We start from the raw sequence: 20105 nt of genomic DNA on the forward strand, positions 1-20105 counted from the left end.
AATTATAGAATACATTATTGCATAGAATATATTCATGCTTCTGCCTAAGGGTGCTTGTCAGATTATATAAAATTAATTCTCTTTGATGGTAATGAATTTTCTCATTAGTTTTGTGAGTATCCTTAGGACATAGATCTGCAACTGAACTTGACACTTTTAAAAAATTGCTGTATAATGGTACATTTAATAAATCAGATAGAAAAACCTTTAAACAAGCATCAAAATATGTCCCTTGGTTTTTTATCTTGTTCTTTCAGTAAAATGTGAGAATGGCATAACTTCTCATTTCAGAAGATGTTATGACTAATTGCAACTTGTGAAACATATTTTCATGAGTGCTACAGATGAAATTGTTTTATTTTCAGAGGTGAAATCCTTGCACATCATGTGCAGCAAGTAAAGTGTTTGGGGGTTTTTTGTTTGTTTTTGGGTTTAAAAGCATTGCATAGTTAATAGAGTTTAATGTTTTGTTTTATCTTATCAGACCTATGCATCGAACAACATAGAAGTCTTGTAGAAATGTTTTATATGAAGACTGTACATTCTTATTGTAATATGAGAGGATAAACTAAGGTTCTTGAATATTCTTTATTCTGCTATGACCTAATATTGGAGGTTGAGCTTGTTACCGTAATGCTGCTAAGGTAGAGTTTTTGTATAACTGCATTTACTGGTCAGCAAATTGCTTTGATGAGAATTATTTCTCCATTTTTTCGCCTTTGTATGTTCCCTATAGTCCTCTGCAAAATGTTTTTCAACATTTTAAACCTAATGGCCTAATGAATACAAAAGTCAAAAGGATATGCAGGTCCTTTTTTAAGTTAGAAGCAAAGCAACTGTCAGCTTCTTATCACCTTGGTAACTTCACTATACTTTCCTTGTTAGGAGTGCAGGAAGAATTGGGACAGATTGGTAATTAACATATTTCACTGCTTTGTCAACTTTCTTCTTCAGCAGATCGTTTTTCCTAAGATGGTGGCAAGCTGTTGTCGATTCCTGTGCTACTTCTGTCGAATTAGTCGTCAAAACCAAAAGGCCATGTTTGAGCATCTTAGTTACTTACTGGAAAACAGCAGCGTTGGACTGGGTATGTCATGTGGCTGTAGCAGCTAAAAGCAAGGCCAGGAGGAACTGTGGTATCACAAGACTAGTACCTAATTTGTATAGCAAGCTGAAGCATGTGATGAAGCCTCTGTGAAGCTTAAACCATTTTGTAGTTTCACCTCTAACTCATATGGGTTTTTTCCATTTTCCTTTCATCCTTATGTGTCTGTGAATAGTACTAGAAATAGAAGAGTCTAAATCTGTGTTTTTAAATACCTTGAAAAATTTAGGATTAAGTCCATGCGGTTTGACATTTTTTCCACTCAAAATAGTTGAGTTTGGAAATCTAAGATTAACTTGACACTTTATGGTGATTGCCTGTTTCATCTGGTTTCATTTCCCTTCCCTCTAAAGTTTAGGCCACTGATGTGAATTTCATATTTTTCCTTAGGATCACTGAATGTATGTTTTTTAATATGTGTGCATTAGATTTTGTAACAGAAGGAAAATTGTCTTGGACAGATAGATGGCTATATTAATAAGGTATAGCAAGGTAAGATAGTGTGTGATTTCACAGTGCTTTAGCTGCTCATGGTGACCATTTTGATTCCTGCGTTTGCCCACATTAAACACAGAAAATGGGATAAGCCTAAAAGAAAGAAAACTGTTAACACTGAAGCTTGAAAATGTATCTTTTAGCTGAATATAGGCATATTTTTAAATCTTGAATTGATAGAGTTGTGTAGAATTACATATTTAACATGTTGCTCTGCTAAAGAAATAGCATAATATTCCGCTGATTTGCAATGTTGTTAATAGTGATTTCTTCATCTTCATTTAAAACCAGTGTGGTTGGCTATGTTTATAGATATGGATGTCAAGCCAGAAAAAAAAATTCAGCATTTATTTTAGCTGAATTATTCAAAACAGTTAACCATGTTCTTGATTGAAGAAAAGCCATACAACATATTAATAACATATTTATGTTCTAGATTTCAGTGTGATTGCTGCCCTCTGCTGCATGACTGTGATTACTGCAAACTGAATTTAATTACTGTATATTAACTTTCTGTAGCATTTCCTTCAATGAGAGGTTCGACACCACTAGATGTTGCAGCAGCCTCTGTAATGGATAACAATGAGCTTGCACTAGCATTGGAGGAGCCAGATCTCGATAAGGTAAGTGATCACTCTGCCCTTTTTACCTGTTTGTTAAATAGTGTACTTGTGCTGGAAGGGAAAAGGGCAAGTTTGATCGTTGTAACTTTTGGATAAGATCTCCTCAGAAATACTTGCTCTAGGGATGTGCTGTCTCAAGGTAAGATGGACTGAGTGGTGTTTTTCCTGATTTTGCTTTACACTTAGTGGGAACCACAACAAAAGAGATTTATTTCTATCTTCTGCATCCTTTCACTATTGTTATAAGGTAGAAAGGATGACAAGCAAAAAGGCGTGAAACAGGAGAAAAGCATATCAAGAAATCTTGTTTGGGGAGGAGAAAATTTGAGAATTTAGAGGAGAATGTGAAGAAAGGAAACAGGTCTTTTGGCTTAAGTAAATCAGAGATTGGTGGGGATGGAGGTAAGAGCTAAGAGAATGGAAGGGCAGGTATTTGAAGAAGGGTAGTTGGAACAGGATTTTAAGGGTAGGTGCAGTAGGAAAAGGAATCGAGGACTCAGGTCATTGGCTATGGTTAGGAATAAAGGGAAATGTGAGGAGAGGCAGGATGAACTAGAAAAGGTGGGTAAAAAGATACGAAAAAATGACACGGAAGTTCTCTCTATACCGAGGAAGGAAAACATGAAGAGATGGAAGATGGGTGCAAAGTCAGAAGAAGTAGAAAGCAAGGAAAGGAAGTGATATGTGATAGCACAGCACTGGGAAACAGAAAACAGAAGCAGGGTTTAATATAAATGGAGGAGAACAGTTAAGCATCTCAATGATAGCTTAGCACAGGGAAAGCTTCTGTGCAGTATGAGAGACTCCTGTGATGAGAATAGAACTGGTTGTGGGGGTGTTTGTGATCTGCGTGTGCTGTGGGAGAGGAAAAGTGGGGAAATGGAAATAAATGAATGTATGATGGGGATAGCTAGCAGAAGACAGAGACAAGAATATGAATGGGAAAGGTGTGAGAAAGCACAGGAATATCCTAATTAGATAAAGGTAGCATTGACAACAACTATCAGTTTTGTATCACCTGCAAAATTGCTGAGAGTGCACGCTTTCCTGTCATTAATGAAGATATTAAACAGTATCAGCCCTAGTATCAACCCTTGGGATACACCACTAGTGACTGGAATGCCACCAGTGACTGTCTCATATTTTCATGGAAAGTACCATAGGGCAAGTTACTTAAACAGAATTTCACTGTTGACCATTGACCACATAGAATCATAGAATAGTTTGGGTTGGAACGGACCTTTAAAGCTAGTCCAACCCCCCTGCAATGAGAAGGGACATCTTCAACTAGATTAGGTTGCTCAGAACCACATCCAACCTGACCTTGAATATTTCCAGAGATTGTCTCTGCGCAACCTGTTCCAGTATTTCACCACCCTCATTGTAAAAAATTTCTTCCTTATATCTTGTCTAAATCTACCCTCTTTATTTTAAAACCATTACCCCTTGTCCTATCACAACAGGCTCTGCTGAAATCTTTGTCCCATGTTCCTCATTTACTGATTGCTTACCTTGGAATACTTGGCACTGTACAATCGCTGAATATTCAAACAGTAACAGATATCAGCTGCAACGTCCACAGTATTTTATGCTGAGAAATCAGGCTGTATGTGTCTCAGACTGGGATTCCCAAATTCGTGTCATTTTACCTGTAAGAATGGTAATGTATTGGCTGTAATATATTAACTTTGATGAGTTGATAACTTTATCAAGTGCAGTATGTGTATGTTACTCAGCAAATAAATCTGTATACTGCATAACAAGTAAAAACAAATGCTGTATAGCTATCAGTTCGATGAATGTGGCATACATACCCTACTCACGGAATGATAGGGCATTTCTGTGTGACTGAAGTTTGTAGCATAGAGTGTGTGTTCAAAGCAGATAGATTACACATACACAACTTAACTTTTGAACTTTTGACAATGCAAATTTGATATCTTTTTACTGCAAACGTGTGAATGTGTGGAAGGTAGAGGATTGCACAAGAAAAGTATCCCATGACCTGATGACATACTGTAGTAAACTGAATAGATTAAAATGACGGAGTTTGGTGGTAGCATTATAAAACCTGAAAACAGATGGAGAAGAAATTTATTCTACTGGTTTTCTCAAATTCTATACGAGCTGCATCTCTAGACTCCTACAAGTTTGTATTCACTCATACCTTCTGAATGGATACTAGAAAATTATTGAGTCCTGTTAGGAATAGCATACTTTTTCCACCAAGTGCACTGAGTAACTTCCCTACTGCATACTGTAATAAGCACATTTTTTCACATCAGCCCATTTTTCCTCTGTTGCAGCCTTTCGGAGGCAACTTGTATATTGTATCAGCAGAAATATAATTTTTCTTCCTGAATTCGTAACTAGTTTCTCTCTTAGGGCATTAGATAATGACCAAATATGATCTCATGGATGGTGGAATTGCTATAGGTTGCTTAAGCAGAGTAACATATCTCCCTTTTCCAAATAGAAAAACCTATCTCCCTTTTGCCACACATTTTTGGCTGCCTTCCGTTGTAAGAAATGATAATTTGCATCTCTTTTTAGAGGTTCATGAAAGGCTTTTGATGTGCATTGCCCATTTCAAAATATATTTAAGTCCTATAATTGTGTTCATATGTTGTTTGTGTATTTTAAATAAAACCAAAAAATAATATGTTTGTGCAGCTATCTGCAAATTTCCTTTTAAATGATTGAGAAATCATTCTGTACGTTTCAGAAATTCAGCATACTATAATTAATGAAATTTTTCGTAATTTCTCAAAGATTTCTCTTAAAGATATTAATCTTTATAAGAAATGATGTGTTAGGAATTTACATACTACCAAAAATTTTAATCTTTCTGGTTTCAGACTCTTGAAACTGTTCACTGATATTTATCAATTATCTGAAAAATGTAATTTTTTGCATATTTCTTAAAATTGAAATTACAGTAAATAAACTTTTGATGTAATGTTTATTTTGCTATTGTAGCAGCTAAGCCATACATGGTTATTGGTGTGATTTTTTTAAAGTTGTTCAATAGTATTTTAACTGTTTAGGTACTGTAAAAAAAGATCTGAATTCCACAGTATTTTATTCTGCTTTTCACATTCCACATTTGTTCATGTTGTTGTATTGTTGAGTCATCATATAATTAGGTAACTTCAGAAATAAAGAGCACTTGATTTTTTTCATCATCATCAAAAGCAAGAACTAGAAACTAGAGACTGATGCAATAATGAGCTACGTTGGTAGTTACTCAGGTGAACACCTAGTATATAAAACCCTTGTTATTAAAAAAAAAATGACTATGTTAATTTTGTTTCATACTTATTTTTAGAAATTTGTTTCTAAACACATGAATAAATGATTGCTTCTGTATTGTAGGTTGTTACCTACCTGGCGGGTTGTGGCCTGCAGAGTTGTCCAGTATTGCTGGCTAAAGGATATCCAGACATCGGATGGAATCCAATAGAGGGTGAACGTTACCTGTCGTTCTTGAGATTTGCAGTTTTTGTTAACAGTAAGTGTGATTTCTTGGCATGCAAATTCCATCAAAAGGTTTCCTTGAAATTACTTTTCTAACCATAAAAATGTGTTAATGGATGAAGAGAGGTTAACGCATACTGTTCTCATTACAAATACAAGATTATTAGTATATGACGCTTATTGTAATTTTTTTGATCTTCATAGTTAGTTTCATTTTTTCCTTACTCTTTTTGCAACTTGCGTAATTTAAGAGTAACCTGTTAAGGTAGCAAATGATATTAGGAATTCATTAAGTAAACAAACTGTGGTATTTACATATACCACATAGGCTGGTTATAAACATAACCAGTGAGCACTGATTTTAGACCTTTCTTGGCCACTGAGAGATTAGAGGTTTTTAATTAAGCCATTTCGCATTCCAAAAAGCAAATTTTCAATAGGTCATGTGTTCACATAGTTCTGAGGGATCAGTGTTTGTAAAGTACCCTGACTGAGTAATTTAAATCTGATGTCTTAAAAAAGGAAAAAATCTTCTTTTTTGATAACTATCTTATACTTTCTTCTGTGGGAAACTTCCTTTTAAAGTTTATGAAACAAATACGCTAAAGTCATATTTAGATTATCTGAATGCCATTGAACAAAAAGCACTGCCGTTCATGTGGATTTTTTTTTCATCGAACCAGTAATTTAGATTAAAGATTAGATGAGATGAAAAGATTTGTCCATTCAACACCTATATGGTCTACCAACATGCAAAGCGTTTTAAAGGACAGCTAGGGACAGTAAACATAACTGAAGTACGTTCATTGTTGATAAGCCTGTAGCTATTGAGTGAGCTGCTAAACTAAATTGATAAACTCCTATAAGAAATGTAGAAATTGTTTTCGTTGTTGATTTTATAAATCTAAATATAAATTTGCTGGGTGGACTGCTAGTCAGTAGAATTAGATTTCGGTTTCAAGTGTTTCGGGTACTTTTTTCTGAAAAACAGTTATGGTGGGGGTTTTGAAGCTTCTCATTATGACAGTTTTGGAGATAGGACTTTTGAAAATCAGATTACTTATTTCTCTGTGTGCTCTGCTTGAGAGGACAATTACAAATATAAATTAGTAAAATATTTGGGTTGTTGAGATAAAAGCAACAAACACACACTTGTAAACACATGAATGAATTTTGATTCTGGCCGGTGAATCCTGGGAATAAGCATAACTTCTTTCTTCAAAGTTCTTCATTAACTTGGCCTGTGTGGTAAATTAGAGCAGCCTGCAAAATATTAAAGCTATTTTCAGAAGTTTGGCATCCCATTGGAAGGGTTATGGAAAAGAAATACATATACAGAGAAGGTCAGGATAAGATTCTAGTGGCAAATGCAGTGTACAAAGAAATGTAAATTGAAAATGTAGACTAATTAATTCTTGATAAAATTCTGTTGACTTCAATAGAGCAACATTAAAGATTAATTTGGTTCTCTGTGCTTGAAGTAAGTCTTTCCTGCACATTCTAAATTAAAACTACGTGCAAACAGCTTTTGCTGATAAGGGCTTCCTTTTAAAAATCTTCACTTAGAAGGTTTTAACCAAATGAAACTAAAGTTGTTGACTTTAAGATTTAAAATCCTGCTTTTTCGCTGCAGTATGAAAATAAGGTGAATGAAAAGGAGAAGAAAGAAAGGGAAAAAAAAAGAATCTGTGTAAAGTCAACAGTTAAGGTATAGAATCATAGAATCAAAGACCTTTAAGATCATTGAGTCTAACTGTAAACCTAGAACTGCTAAGTCCACCACTAAACCATGTCCTTAAGTGCCATGTCTACATTTCTTTTAAATACCCCCAGGTATGGTGACCAAACCACTTCCCTGGGCAGCCTGTTCCAATGCTTAATAACCCTTTCAGTGAAGAAATCTTTTGTCGTATCCAATCTAAACCTTCTCTGGAGCAACTTGAAACTGTTGCCTCTTGTCCTATATTCCATATTAAGACCATAACAGTGTTTTAAATGGGAAAAATACAAGACTGATGTTTAAAGTGGTCAGCTGCTCCTTCTAGAGCCAGCAGGCCCAGGTATCTCACCTATCACTGCTTCCGATTGACTTGGACTTCCTGGTAGTACCACTGCTGCTCTCAGCTAAACCACAGGTTGCTACTTCCTACTTTTTTTGGTGGCTGCCAAAGCTGCAACATTCAGTTTAATATAAACTTGCTACTTGCATTTCTGTACTGATTTAGTATTGTAGCTTGCATGTAAAATATAGATACTGATGATCGAAGCTACTGACATTGCAGGTTCAGTTACTGTGAACTGATTGTTTTCCTGTAATCTGTTTTTTTCCTGTATGTCCCACTAATTTCATATCTTCCTACAGGTTATCAATATTCTCACAAGGTAGCCACTGTGCATTTCTAAACAGTTGCATTTAACCATAAACTGAGCTTTTGATTCAATTATTATCATGCTTGTATGTGAAGCAGTTAGTTACGTAAAAGAGTTCATTTGTATGAAGGTTCTTTTTCCTGGTGAGTTTTATTCAGCAAGCATCTATATCACAACCTGTCTGCCTATACTGAATTTATACAATACACGTACATTTTTCCACACAAAGCTGTTATAAATGGAGTTGTTTCAGGCAAGCCATGAACTTTAAAACTGATTTTAATGTGATCTTTGTGTATAGAAAAGATGAAGTATTCAATTTCAGTCTTTAAATAGCAAGCACAAGATGTAACGAATATTTAAACGTGCATCAGAATCAGGAGGTTTTACTCTAGGTATATTTAGTCATATTGAGAAGATTAAACTCTGAGATGAGTTTTCCACTGATGAAGTGCTGAGGACATAATGTTAAGCAACATCCTTGCTTCAATTGTCCCATTAAAAATCAAATAACTCTCATGTCCTGTACTAGGTGTGGCTGGGGTGGAGTTAACTTTCTTCATAGCAACTCATATAGTTCTGTGCTTTTCATTTATGGCTAAAACAGTGTTGATAACGTACCAGTGTTTTGACTGTGGCTGCGCAGTGCTTGTGCAGCATGAAGGCTTTCTCCTTTTTTTTCCCACTCTGCCCCTTCCCCTCCTTCCCTGGCCCCAGTGAGTGGGTTTGGGATGGGCAGGAGGTTGGGAGGGGACACAGACGGGACACCTGACCCAGACTGACCAAAGGGATATTCCATACTATGACGCTGTGCTCAGCAATAAAAGCTCAGGGACAGGAGGAGGAAGAGGGGAACGTTCGTGGTTATGGCGCTTGGCTTCCCAAACAACCATTACACATGCTGAGGCCCTGGGACGCAGTGAACGATTTTCTCTTTTTGCTTTGCTTGCATGCTTAGTCTTTGCTTTCTCTACTAGGCAGTCATTATCTTGATCCATGAGTTGTCGCACCTTCCAACTATATTTTTCCTGTCCCACAAAAGAAGGGAGAGAGTGAGAGGCTGGGAGGGTTGGCTGGAGTCAAAACTTCCGTCCCGCTTTCCCCAGTTGCACGCTTCTTGCCTTGTGGAGCTATTACCTTTTATACCGGAGAGAGCAGTCTTTGCGATTAAAAGCAAATTAACCTTCTAAAGTGAACCTTTCTAGGTTGAAGTAGTAAAACTTTTGCAAAGCAAGTCTACACTGTCACTTTTAAACCTCGGTATATTTTTGATAAAGCACATCCAATACTGCCAAATTGATGCATTTTTCTTTTCAAAAATAAGGATGAGGATTTGTTTTATATTTTGTAAAATTTAGAGGGAAAATGTAGTTGTCTCCTGACTTTTGAGGAGAAAGTATGTGTAGTGCTTTTTGGTCCTCAGGTGAAAGTGTTGAGGAAAACGCAAGTGTTGTTGTCAAGCTCCTTATTCGACGGCCAGAGTGCTTCGGACCAGACCTTAGGGGAGAAGGAGGAAATGGTTTGCTGGCAGCTATGCAGGAGGCTATCAGGATCTCAGAGAATCCTACTCGTGACCTTCCCTCCCAGGCATATAAAAGAGAAGGGTAAGTAAATGTGAATGCTTGTTTGGCAAATGGTGATTTAATAACTGGTTTAATCATGCTTGCAATACATAGATAATAGGCCCCGTTGTGTAAGGCATTATATAGAGAGCATTAGAGATTCTCAACCCCAAGCAGTTGTCATATGGAATTCATAAAGCATGAGCTAGAGAAAAGTGGAATGAGAGTTACAGAAGAGAAGAAGCCTGAATGACAACGCAAAGGAGAAGGCTGTTGTGGAATGAAGCTAAGGTAAAGTGAAAGACAAATATAGAAGTCTCATGTGAAGTCAGTTATTACTGTTTAATTGCATGCTTACTCTAGGGATAAAAACCTGGTAGTCTGGAGCCAGAGGAAATGAGGATGTCTGATTAATAGTCTCTGGATCATGGATCTAGCTCCAGAGAGGAGGTATAAACTTATATTGGCAAAAATGCTCACTGGTATTGTTTACCTTCTAGTGATGAGGAGGAGGAAGAAGAGGAGATTGTGCACATGGGCAATGCAATCATGTCATTTTACTCAGCTCTCATAGATTTGCTTGGACGTTGTGCACCAGAAATGCATGTAAGTTCATTTTGTCACTTGCTCAGAAAATGTAGGAGATTTGTAAACAGAACTGTACATGTCTAACTAACTAAACTATTCTCTATTCAAAGGCTTCTTCCCTTCAGAATGTGAACTACATTACATTTCTTGCTGTATCTAGACAGATGTGTTCCCTGCAAGCTGTTTATAAAGAATCATTGTCTTTTGATTCCTTATGCTTTTTTATCTAAAATTTTGAGAATTTTTATATGACTATGGAATCAAAGCAAAGATTTCACATGTATTCTACCAGTGAAATTTCTGAAGCTGGCCCTTTACTATTCTCTAGAAAGCTATAAAAATAATTTTCATAAGAATGTGATACAGAGCTGCTTTTGTGTGCACCACATGAATACAGGGAAAGATATGTAAAATAAATCTTTTGACTGTAATGCCTGTAACAACTACATGCAAGACTTCGTTTACTTTGACTTCTGCTTGTCAATTTTTAAAATTCTTTATGGTTGGACTTGATGATCTTAAAGGTCCCTTCCAACCTAAACAATTCTATGATTCTGTTCTATGATAAATTCAGCAGAAAATGCAATATGTATCTCAATACAACAAGAAGCAAGGAATTTGTCTTGTAGCTCCCCTACTTACTATTACCAAAGCTATTAACTTCTATTAACTTTATCAGTTGTAAAGCTGTATGTAACTGTCTGGTGCCAGCCAGCAATAGTAGTTTCATTTTAAGAAAATTACTGGAAGAGATTCTCAGAGACTTCTGCCAGAAGTTGAAAGGAATTGGTCACCTCATTGTTGTTAATGCCTTTTGAAATTTTTACTGCATAGAAATAATAGAAATATGCATGAATACATCAGACAGGTTTGCATCTGTTCATAGGATAAAGAGACAAGCTCAAAACCTGGCACTGTAGGTTCTGTAACATGAGTCTTTCAGAAATTTTCAGTTTCATCACTTTATCAGATTGGTGATAAGATAGGAATCTTATTCATGTGGGGGTTTTTGTGTTACTGGGAATTTATAATACCATGAAATTATTGATATGATATCAAAATTAGTACAGATTCAAAAGTAGGATCAGCTGAAAATCGTCAACAGCATTAGAGTGCTGGGATAAATTGAATTTCTGTGCATTTTTTTCCAGTGTTTGAAAAAATCATATTAATGTCAGTATTTTCAGGAAATTTTTCATGCACCCCTCATTACTAAATTTCTTAATGAATAAATGTTTTCTAACAGCTTATTCAAAGTGGAAAAGGGGAAGCTATTCGAATCAGGTCAATCCTTCGATCTCTGGTGCCTACTGAAGATTTGGTTGGGATTATAAGTATACCACTAAAGCTGTCAACAGTTAACAAAGGTAACTTACATACTTTTATTAGACCAGTTCATCTTTTTAAAAAAATCTTTTGGCGCAAAAGCCTTCAGGTGTAAAACAAAGCAGTTTTGTTAGAGTTGAGTACAAGCTCAGTAGTATTCTAGTACAGTATTCTTCAGATTTTATTCAAGTACAGTATTCTTCAGATTTTAATTAGATATGTATCAATTAGAGCTGTGTCATTTGTGTGTCATTTTCTTCTAGGGCAAAATAACTTTATCCTCCTTCCCCTCCTTCTGTTGTGTTTTCTGTTTCACAAGAATTGTCTACTCCCCTTTACAGTCAGAGATGGTTTATCTGATACACAGTTAACTTCTGTGTTATTGTTGTCTTCCCCTTGGATTCCTTGTTCTTTCTGGTCTAGTTTACATGAGACAAAAATTAAAATTCTTAACCTTCTTTGACATCACAGTTACTGTATGTTTTTAGTATTTATCTTTAATTTTACCGTATAAACATTATCCATAATAGTAATGAAACAAATAGAATACTTTGCCATTCATTCTTAAGCTTTCATTTAAGAGTGAAATGTTAAGAAATTGCAAAATAATAGGGTTTTTGACATAATAAAAAATTAGTAATCTTTTTCACCATACAAGAAAACTGAACGGGAATATAATTTTCATTGAACGTGATTTTACACATTAAATGTAATTATAGTGTCTTTCATTGTCTTGCTGTTTCTTGTTTTATCAGTTATCGACTATTAAAAATTGCATTATATATTTGTGTAGATGGCACAGTAAATGAGCCAGACATGTCTGCAAATTTCTGTCCGGATCATAAAGCACCCATGGTGCTCTTCTTGGACCGTGTCTATGGTATTAAGGACCAAAGCTTCCTCCTTCACCTACTGGAAGTTGGATTTTTACCAGATTTAAGAGCCTCTGCCTCTTTGGATACAGTAAGTATTTTGCTGTGGAGTTTAGATGCAGTGGCTGGATATAGTGTGTCTGTAAGTGTTAGAAACAGAATTTCACGTCAAAATAACTTTTTTTTTTTTAAAAAAAAGGGTAGTATAGGCTCACTATAAGCACAAACAGTAAAATTCAGTTAATTCATAGTTCTTAAGTCTGATCATAAGCATTCAGTACCACCTTATAAACCAGCAGTGTAATGTAGTTTAAAAACTTTTAATACAGGCTTGCTTACATTAATTATACAGTAAGTACATTGGATATGCTGTAATAGGCCTAACAATTACTTTTATTTTATGTCTGCTTCCAAGAATTACACTGAAAATTCATATGTGTGAAGGTTTGAAGAAATTAAGTGAAATGAAAAGTGCTACTTAATGCTTTGTGGTTTTTGCTAGCCTGTTTAAAGATAAAAGCTGCATATTGTTCTTTGCTCCTGTTGGTTCAGAGTGCAGTGGGGCAAGAGATAGGAGATAATGGATGACTTGGATTTTCTCAAGTTGAAAAAAAATTGCTTTTGTCCTCAGCTGTATACTGGGAATATCATGTTAGCACCCAGCTGCTAAGGGGACTAGAGTATTTCATTATTATGTTTTATAGACTTCATATTTAGTAACCTTTATTCCATATGATACTAACAATCATTTACTACTTCATACAGGTTTCTCTAAGTACCACAGAGGCAGCTCTCGCACTAAATAGATATATTTGTTCAGCTGTGTTTCCATTACTCAAAAGATGTGCTCCCCTCTTTTCTGGAACAGAGCATCACGCCTCTCTGGTTGACTCCATGCTTCACACAATATATAGGTTATCCAAGGGACGTTCCCTTACAAAAGCACAAAGAGACACTATTGAAGAATGCCTGCTTGCTATTTGCCAGTATGTATGATACCTGCATACAAATGATTTATTTTGTGCAGTATATGTATTTTAATAACTTCTTTCTTTGTATATAATGTAGAACTTGTATATTCTTGCATGAAATAAAAGACCAGAGTGTATGAGAGAAAATAGATTTAATTTTTCCATTATGGGTACTGCATTATACAAGCTGTCATGTTGATATGAGCTTTATAGTGATACAGGATAAATGCTCATTATTTGTAAAAACAAAACCCCAGTAATTACCAAAAATGTTCTGTCAAGTCTGGCAGTCAGTGTGTGTTGGGGATTTAAGGGATTGACTTGATTGTATTTCCGATTGTGTTTGAACAACCTTGTCCATAGTTAAGAGAAAAAAAAAAAAAAAAAAAAAGAAGAAAAACTACCCCCCATTCTCCAAATCCTAAAACTGATTCTAAAACTGAACTGAGCATTGAAGTTATATCAGGAATTGAAATGTAGATTTGCCAACTGAATTATAATTCTTGATCTTTGTGATAAACTGTAGTGGTACTTGTCTGTGTAGTGTACTGTGAAATTAGTAATGCAGTATGCATTTTCAGTTTGTGAATAGTGCTGGACCCCTGACAAAAAGAGCATATATTAGAAATGGAAAAGATTTGGAAAAGGTTAAAACAAGGGGGATCAAGATAAGAAATAATTTCTCTCCCCTGAACAGCTTAGTAGACCAGGAATCTTCAACTTGAAAAAGTGATGGCTGAGGGGGAGATCTGAAAAGAGGATTTTTACATTGATTTTGAGTCTATAGATCACTGAAATTAAATAGCTAGAAAAGGAATGCTGGGTAATTTATTCAGTCTTCTAGTTGAGTTTTATTTCTTAGAAGAATAATCATAATGTATTTCCCAGATCAGTTTCAGTTAGGAGTGTTTTGTTGGTTGCTTTTTAGTGTCCTATCAGAAACCATTCTGTTAGGGTAAAATTCTGGTTCTTTTGCTTAGATTGTCCCCCTATGTATTCTGAAAGAAATCCAGCACCCTTCCCTCTGCTGTCACGTGGACAATCACACATGTTGTCTATTTACTTAAGACAGTCCAGAAATAGCACATCTTTCTGTGCTATATCCTTCTATATAGAGATGAGGCATAGTGAGATGCCTTAGGCACCTACCATTGATTTTTAAAAACAGTTTTAATGAGTGATTTGAATTCCAATATGTAAATTGATTTCAGATTTTATTTCATTTTCACTGGATTCTGTAAATTTTACTAAGAACTTATATTTATTTTAAATTACAGCCACTTACGACCCTCTATGCTACAACAGCTGTTGAGAAGGCTAGTTTTTGATGTGCCCCTACTCAATGAATATTGTAAAATGCCTCTCAAGGTAAATGCTTTACTTTCTGTACACACATTCAGTGTAAAACTTACTTCATAGTAACCTGTCATCGTCATGTTTTTAAAAACAGAGCAGGGCAGGGTGAAACAATGTGAAATCACTTCTGAATTGAAAATAATGTTATTGTTATAATGGTTAAAGGCTTGTAAAATCTTGCCTAATGCAAACAGAACACAGTAAGTTGATTATGCGATTTTGCTGCTTCAACAAAAGAGTATTAGAAACTATCAAATTAAATGTTAGCGTTATCTTGATATTTCTTCTTATGCTGTATGAAGTATGATAACTCTTGATAGGATGTATAGTCCAGGAATAAATTTCGAGTGAAGTTTACAGATAATAGGATACAGGGAACCTCTTACTTTTGAGCAATCTTTAACCAAAGTCTTATCTGTAAATAGAGAATTACAATTGTGAGATGATAAATAACTTTTATTTAGAATTTTTCTGTTGGATTTGCCTCCCGTTGCTATTGGGGTAAAAGGGCCTGGTCTTAGGTCTGCAGGTCTTTTTATGGCACAATTGAAATTCTGTCATACTCTAAAGCAGAGCTACCAGATTCAGAGACATATTCTGGAGCATCAGTAATTTTGGAGCAAAAGTGGGGCAAAGAAGGAGTGTTTGATTTGTGTTTTTGATTATTATTTTCCCTTCCTAAATGAAATTGCAGGAAAAATTAAAATGTCAAGATTCTAAAGGAATGCTAAAAGGAACTGTAGCGTTTCCCATGGGTAGGAATTTTTAGTTCTAAAGAAGAAATCAGTAGAAATTTGAAATGATGTGGAAAGTGCACCAATTTTCCTATGTGCTAGCTCTTTAACTGGTACGTTACGGATTGTCTGTACAATAGTTCTTTCCATAGGTTTTTCCAGAGATGAGCAGGCACAGCTAAAAAGGTGTACTGCAGGTGTCTTTTGCAATGTTTTGAATAATACTGAGGACATCAACTACAAATGACGGAAGTAAAATCAGTTGGAATTTGTAAAACTTTTTACAATAGTTTATCATGTCCTGTTTTATACCCATTCTGTTATCTCTGTTTTTATACTGTGAGCTAATCTGTACTTAAATCCTGAAATTTTCTATTTTTGCTACTTGCTGTCATCACTGAGAATCCCACAGCAGCAGCTGGGGATAATATAGGCTTTATACTTCCCCAGCATGGGCCCTACTGCTCTCCTAAAAAGAAAAAGAAGAAAAAATGAAACATTAGAAATTAAAAGACAGAAATAAATAATAATAATGCTCATGTAATTGTTCAAACAGATACTGGCAATTCAGACTTCATTAAACAGTATGTTATTTTGTTAAATACCAATGTTTTATGTGCAATTTTATTTTCTTGAAAATCTAGCTTCTGACAAATCACTATGAGCAGTGCTGGAAATATTATTGTCTGCCTTCAGGAATGGGAAGCTATGGAATTGCAGCAGAAGAAGAATTACATTTAACTGAAAAACTTTTCTGGGGAATATTTGATTCCTTGTCTCATAAGGTAATGACTGTAATTCACATTACAGTATGGGACGACTATAAAAGCATTACAATGATAATTTGCCGTGCCATGTGCAGGAAGTGCCTATTTTAACAATTATTTCACCTAATATGGGAGATATGGCAATGAATGCTTTTAACGAAGTAACTTTCTAATGAAAAATTGAATGCTGAATCTTGAAAGATTCTCTCCAAACTAATGAAATGTCAGATCTATTTCTTGATATACCCATATAGCCTTACACTAGTAATGAGGGAGGTTGCTTGCTGCACTAACAAGTCAGTGTTGCCTCATCCTATCTTAGCTCTATTAAACTTTTAAAAATACTTTTTACTGATAGAAAATTAATTTTAAGAAACGTATGTATATGCTTGTCAAATTGTTGGTATATGCAGAGTATATTTACATTGTCTGTTTCTAACACACTTGTGTTTTATTAGTTTTCTGGTTATTCCCCAGCTTAAGAAATATGATGCACCATTCTTAGAACTATACATTTTTCCATTTTCTTGTTCCAAAGTGTGATCTTGGGATTTTTTCACTTAGTCATATTTTCTCCAAATAAGAAAAAGTTACATTTCAGATAGGATAAATGCCTTGCCAAGTAAATGCTTTTTGTACTCGATTTTGTACTCAAAAATCAGGTTCTCACTATGGAACAATACCAAATTTTTGCATTGCATCTCGCTGAATTTGTGTTCCAGTTCTAATCAACAGATTTAGATGATTCTTTCCCTAAGCATTCTGATTTATAGTATGGAAATGAGCATGGTCTCTGCATTATTCTGAAATAATTTTTATGCCTTATTTGTATTTGATGTTAGTGACATTTACATCTCTTATTGCTGTCACAAGCGCAAAGAGTGTCAGGAGGGCCCGACACAATGAAATGGTTCCAATTACTGTGTCTTAGCCTTTTACAGATAAATGATGATGATATGTTTCTGCCAGTATTGGTGGCCCTCTATAATAGCATTTTCATTTTTCTGTAAATGGTTGTGTAAATCTGCTGAGCTACAGTATTCTCCATTGTCCTGTTTTGTACTGAGATATTTACAGGTTTGGTATTTGCATGGCTTCCAGCTGTTTAGTGGAAGCAATTTACCCTGTGATCTCACTTTTTTTACACGCAAAAGAATGTTGCAACAAAACTAGAGGAACTTAAAGTCAAAATTTTAGGCATTCTACTTGCTATGATATAAACATATAATTTTATCAGCAAGTATTTTCAATGAACCTTAAAATTGCTCTTTATCATTTTCTTGACCTAAAGTGGTCATTCAGATCTATAGAAGCATATAGTGTTTCTGTTTCTAATAATGAAGTAAGATAAATATTTTTGCGGTATAATATTTTTTTTTTTCCTATAAATGCTTGATTAGTGCTTGTTCCATAATGTCAAAAAGATGCCTGTGCTATCTGAGTAAAACATTATTAGATAATTATAATAGCATCAAACTCTTGCACTGTAATGTTCATCAGTAGATCTTAAAGCCTTTTAAAGCTATATCATTATGCCCATCTTGCAGATGGGGAGTCTGAAAGATAGAGAAGTGATTTCTTTATTGTGGTTTTTTTTTTTTTTCCCCAAAGCATTCTAAGAATTGTTGTTTGAGAGCTGGAAAGAGAGCTTTGGCCTACAATGATCTGCTGCTGCTTCCGCTAGCACATGTTTTTTATAATCTAGTTTGTAACAAGTGACCTTGAATATGTTTCATGGCAAGTTACTAAGGATAGATTCTTCAAATGTAATTTCACCTTGTACTTCTATATATCAAGCACTTCTATGTTCTCTCCAGAGCCAAAATGACTATTAAGAAGAGCAAATGTGCTAGTTCACCTCTTAGCAGGAGAATTTTGAAAAATAATGAACTGACTTTGCTACAGTAGAACACAATTTCCTTTAACCAGCATGATTTAAACTGAAATAGATTAGGGAAAAAGAGGGACAAATGACAGTGTCCTCTGCAGTTAAGATAGGAATTAGTCATTGTAGAACTAAGGTGGTATTTTGAGGATGATCATATTTCTATAAATAGGCAAACAACCCTTGACACTGTGTAGGCATAAGGTCCAAGGAAAGCTTAAAAGTCATAGAAAGCTTAAAAGTCATGCCTGTATTGTATATACTTATACAAATGTCAACATACGCGTACATTAATTTGAGTAGTCTTAAAAATGTATCAAGGTGATAGCAAGAAAAACAGATGTCATGCAGCAATAATTTTGCTCTATGCTTAATTTGTAAATCTGCTTTACTGTTTGTTTGTATCTTCTAATATTTGTACATATGGCTGCTTGGTTTTCACTAACATTTTGCATGTTTCTCTATTGGATTTTCCAACCAGTTCCTATCTCTCCTGCAGAAGTATGATCCAGAGCTCTTTCGAATGGCTTTGCCTTGTCTAAGTGCTATAGCTGGTGCCTTGCCCCCTGATTATTTAGATACACGAATTAGGTCAACTTTGGAAAAGCAGACTTCAGTGGATCCAGAAGGAAATTTTGATCCCAAACCTGTCAGCACAGCAAAGTGAGTCATATAAATCATAGTGATTTCCTTTCCTTAAATATTTTTGTACTATTCCTTACTAATATTTTTTTTCCTCTGTGGGAGGAGTTGACTTGTGACTGACTTTTTAATGACATTAGTACCTTTCAGAAGTAGTGTAGGGATTTTTGCTTCCTCCTGCCAAATACTTCACTGCTACATATCCTGTTTACCAGATATAAACCGTATTCTTCTCAGCACTGTAAAGATGTTAAATGTTTCCACACTATATCTGCAGAGTACGTAGTAAATTCTGTAATTATTATGTACCCTATGACCTAATAGTTCAATGTTTGGGATATATACACCTGTAATACATTTCATACTGTCATTATTTAGAGTGTGCTTATGCAAAATGGTGCAAGATCATCAAAATCCGGTAAGGGATTCAATTGGCCTATTGCCTGATTTTTATAAAATCTTCACTCTAATTTAGAGAATTGATCTGTAGCAACCTGATACAGCAAAATAAGCAGATCATGTGGGGTGATTTAATAGATACTAGGCCTTCCTAGTAATCTTGTGCTTTTAAAGTACAGATTTCTAATACTTTTATATTCAAGAACTGATCACCAGTTGATTCTTGCTATTAAAGTCTTACCCCTCCATTGTTATGCAATGTGAAACATCCATGCTAATACTATCCTGTATTAAGAATTGCCAAGAAGAACACCTGTAGGTTATGGTGAAAGAGTTTTGGTTTTTTGTCTTGTGACTTAAGTTGCTAATAAGTGCAACTGTTACATATTTGAAGATTCCCTGACAATGCCAAAAAGCTCTGCTTTGTTTTGTGGCATTTCTTCTGAAGAAAAGGGAATTACAAAGCCAAATACCTTGCCTTCATCTGGAGGTGAAGCGTTTTGATTAATGCTATATTATACTGACATTTTTTTCATAAATCAGGCAGCAGTAAGTTATGATTGAATGACGATACTCGCCTTTGTTTACAGCCTTGTACTTCCTGAAAAGTTGGAGTATATTGTCAGCAAGTATGCCGAACATTCCCATGATAAATGGTCCTTTGATAAGGTAGGAATTATTTTAACACTGGCAGCAGTCAGAAAAGGACTAGTAAATAATACCTGGGGTGAATATTGAAAGACAAACTGGACAGTTTAACTGATAGGCCTTTGTTTGGAGTACATTAATGTCTGCATATCTCTTTAGAGACTTGGGGAAGAAACCTTTTGCTCTAGAAAATGCACTGAAATTTGTCACTTCTTCAAAGTGGCCAGAATTTATTACAACAGAGGTTTGAGGGGAATGAAAAAGGGGCACTTGGTTTGAGTTGGG

General features: G+C 35.2%; 1 protein-coding gene across 4 annotated transcripts in view; it reads left to right on the forward strand.

Annotated features, from left to right (window-relative positions):
* RYR3 (ryanodine receptor 3) overlaps positions 1-20105 on the forward strand; it is a 233618-nt gene that overhangs the window by 139484 nt on the left and 74029 nt on the right. For 2 of the 4 annotated variants that reach the window (XM_054198046.1, XM_054198047.1), the window contains exons 41-52: positions 955-1087; positions 2120-2223; positions 5599-5734; positions 9494-9674; positions 10133-10238; positions 11467-11587; positions 12340-12509; positions 13184-13404; positions 14667-14757; positions 16124-16264; positions 18631-18794; positions 19763-19841. In XM_054198046.1, the coding sequence (XP_054054021.1) occupies positions 955-1087; positions 2120-2223; positions 5599-5734; positions 9494-9674; positions 10133-10238; positions 11467-11587; positions 12340-12509; positions 13184-13404; positions 14667-14757; positions 16124-16264; positions 18631-18794; positions 19763-19841 (1647 nt within the window). The remainder of the gene's footprint in view (positions 1-954; positions 1088-2119; positions 2224-5598; positions 5735-9493; positions 9675-10132; positions 10239-11466; positions 11588-12339; positions 12510-13183; positions 13405-14666; positions 14758-16123; positions 16265-18630; positions 18795-19762; positions 19842-20105) is intronic. The other 2 variants (XM_054198048.1, XM_054198050.1) reach the window with 1 other exon arrangement.

The sequence above is a fragment of the Rissa tridactyla genome, chromosome 4 (assembly GCF_028500815.1).
Source record: "Rissa tridactyla isolate bRisTri1 chromosome 4, bRisTri1.patW.cur.20221130, whole genome shotgun sequence".
Classification (NCBI taxonomy): Eukaryota; Metazoa; Chordata; class Aves; order Charadriiformes; family Laridae; genus Rissa; species Rissa tridactyla.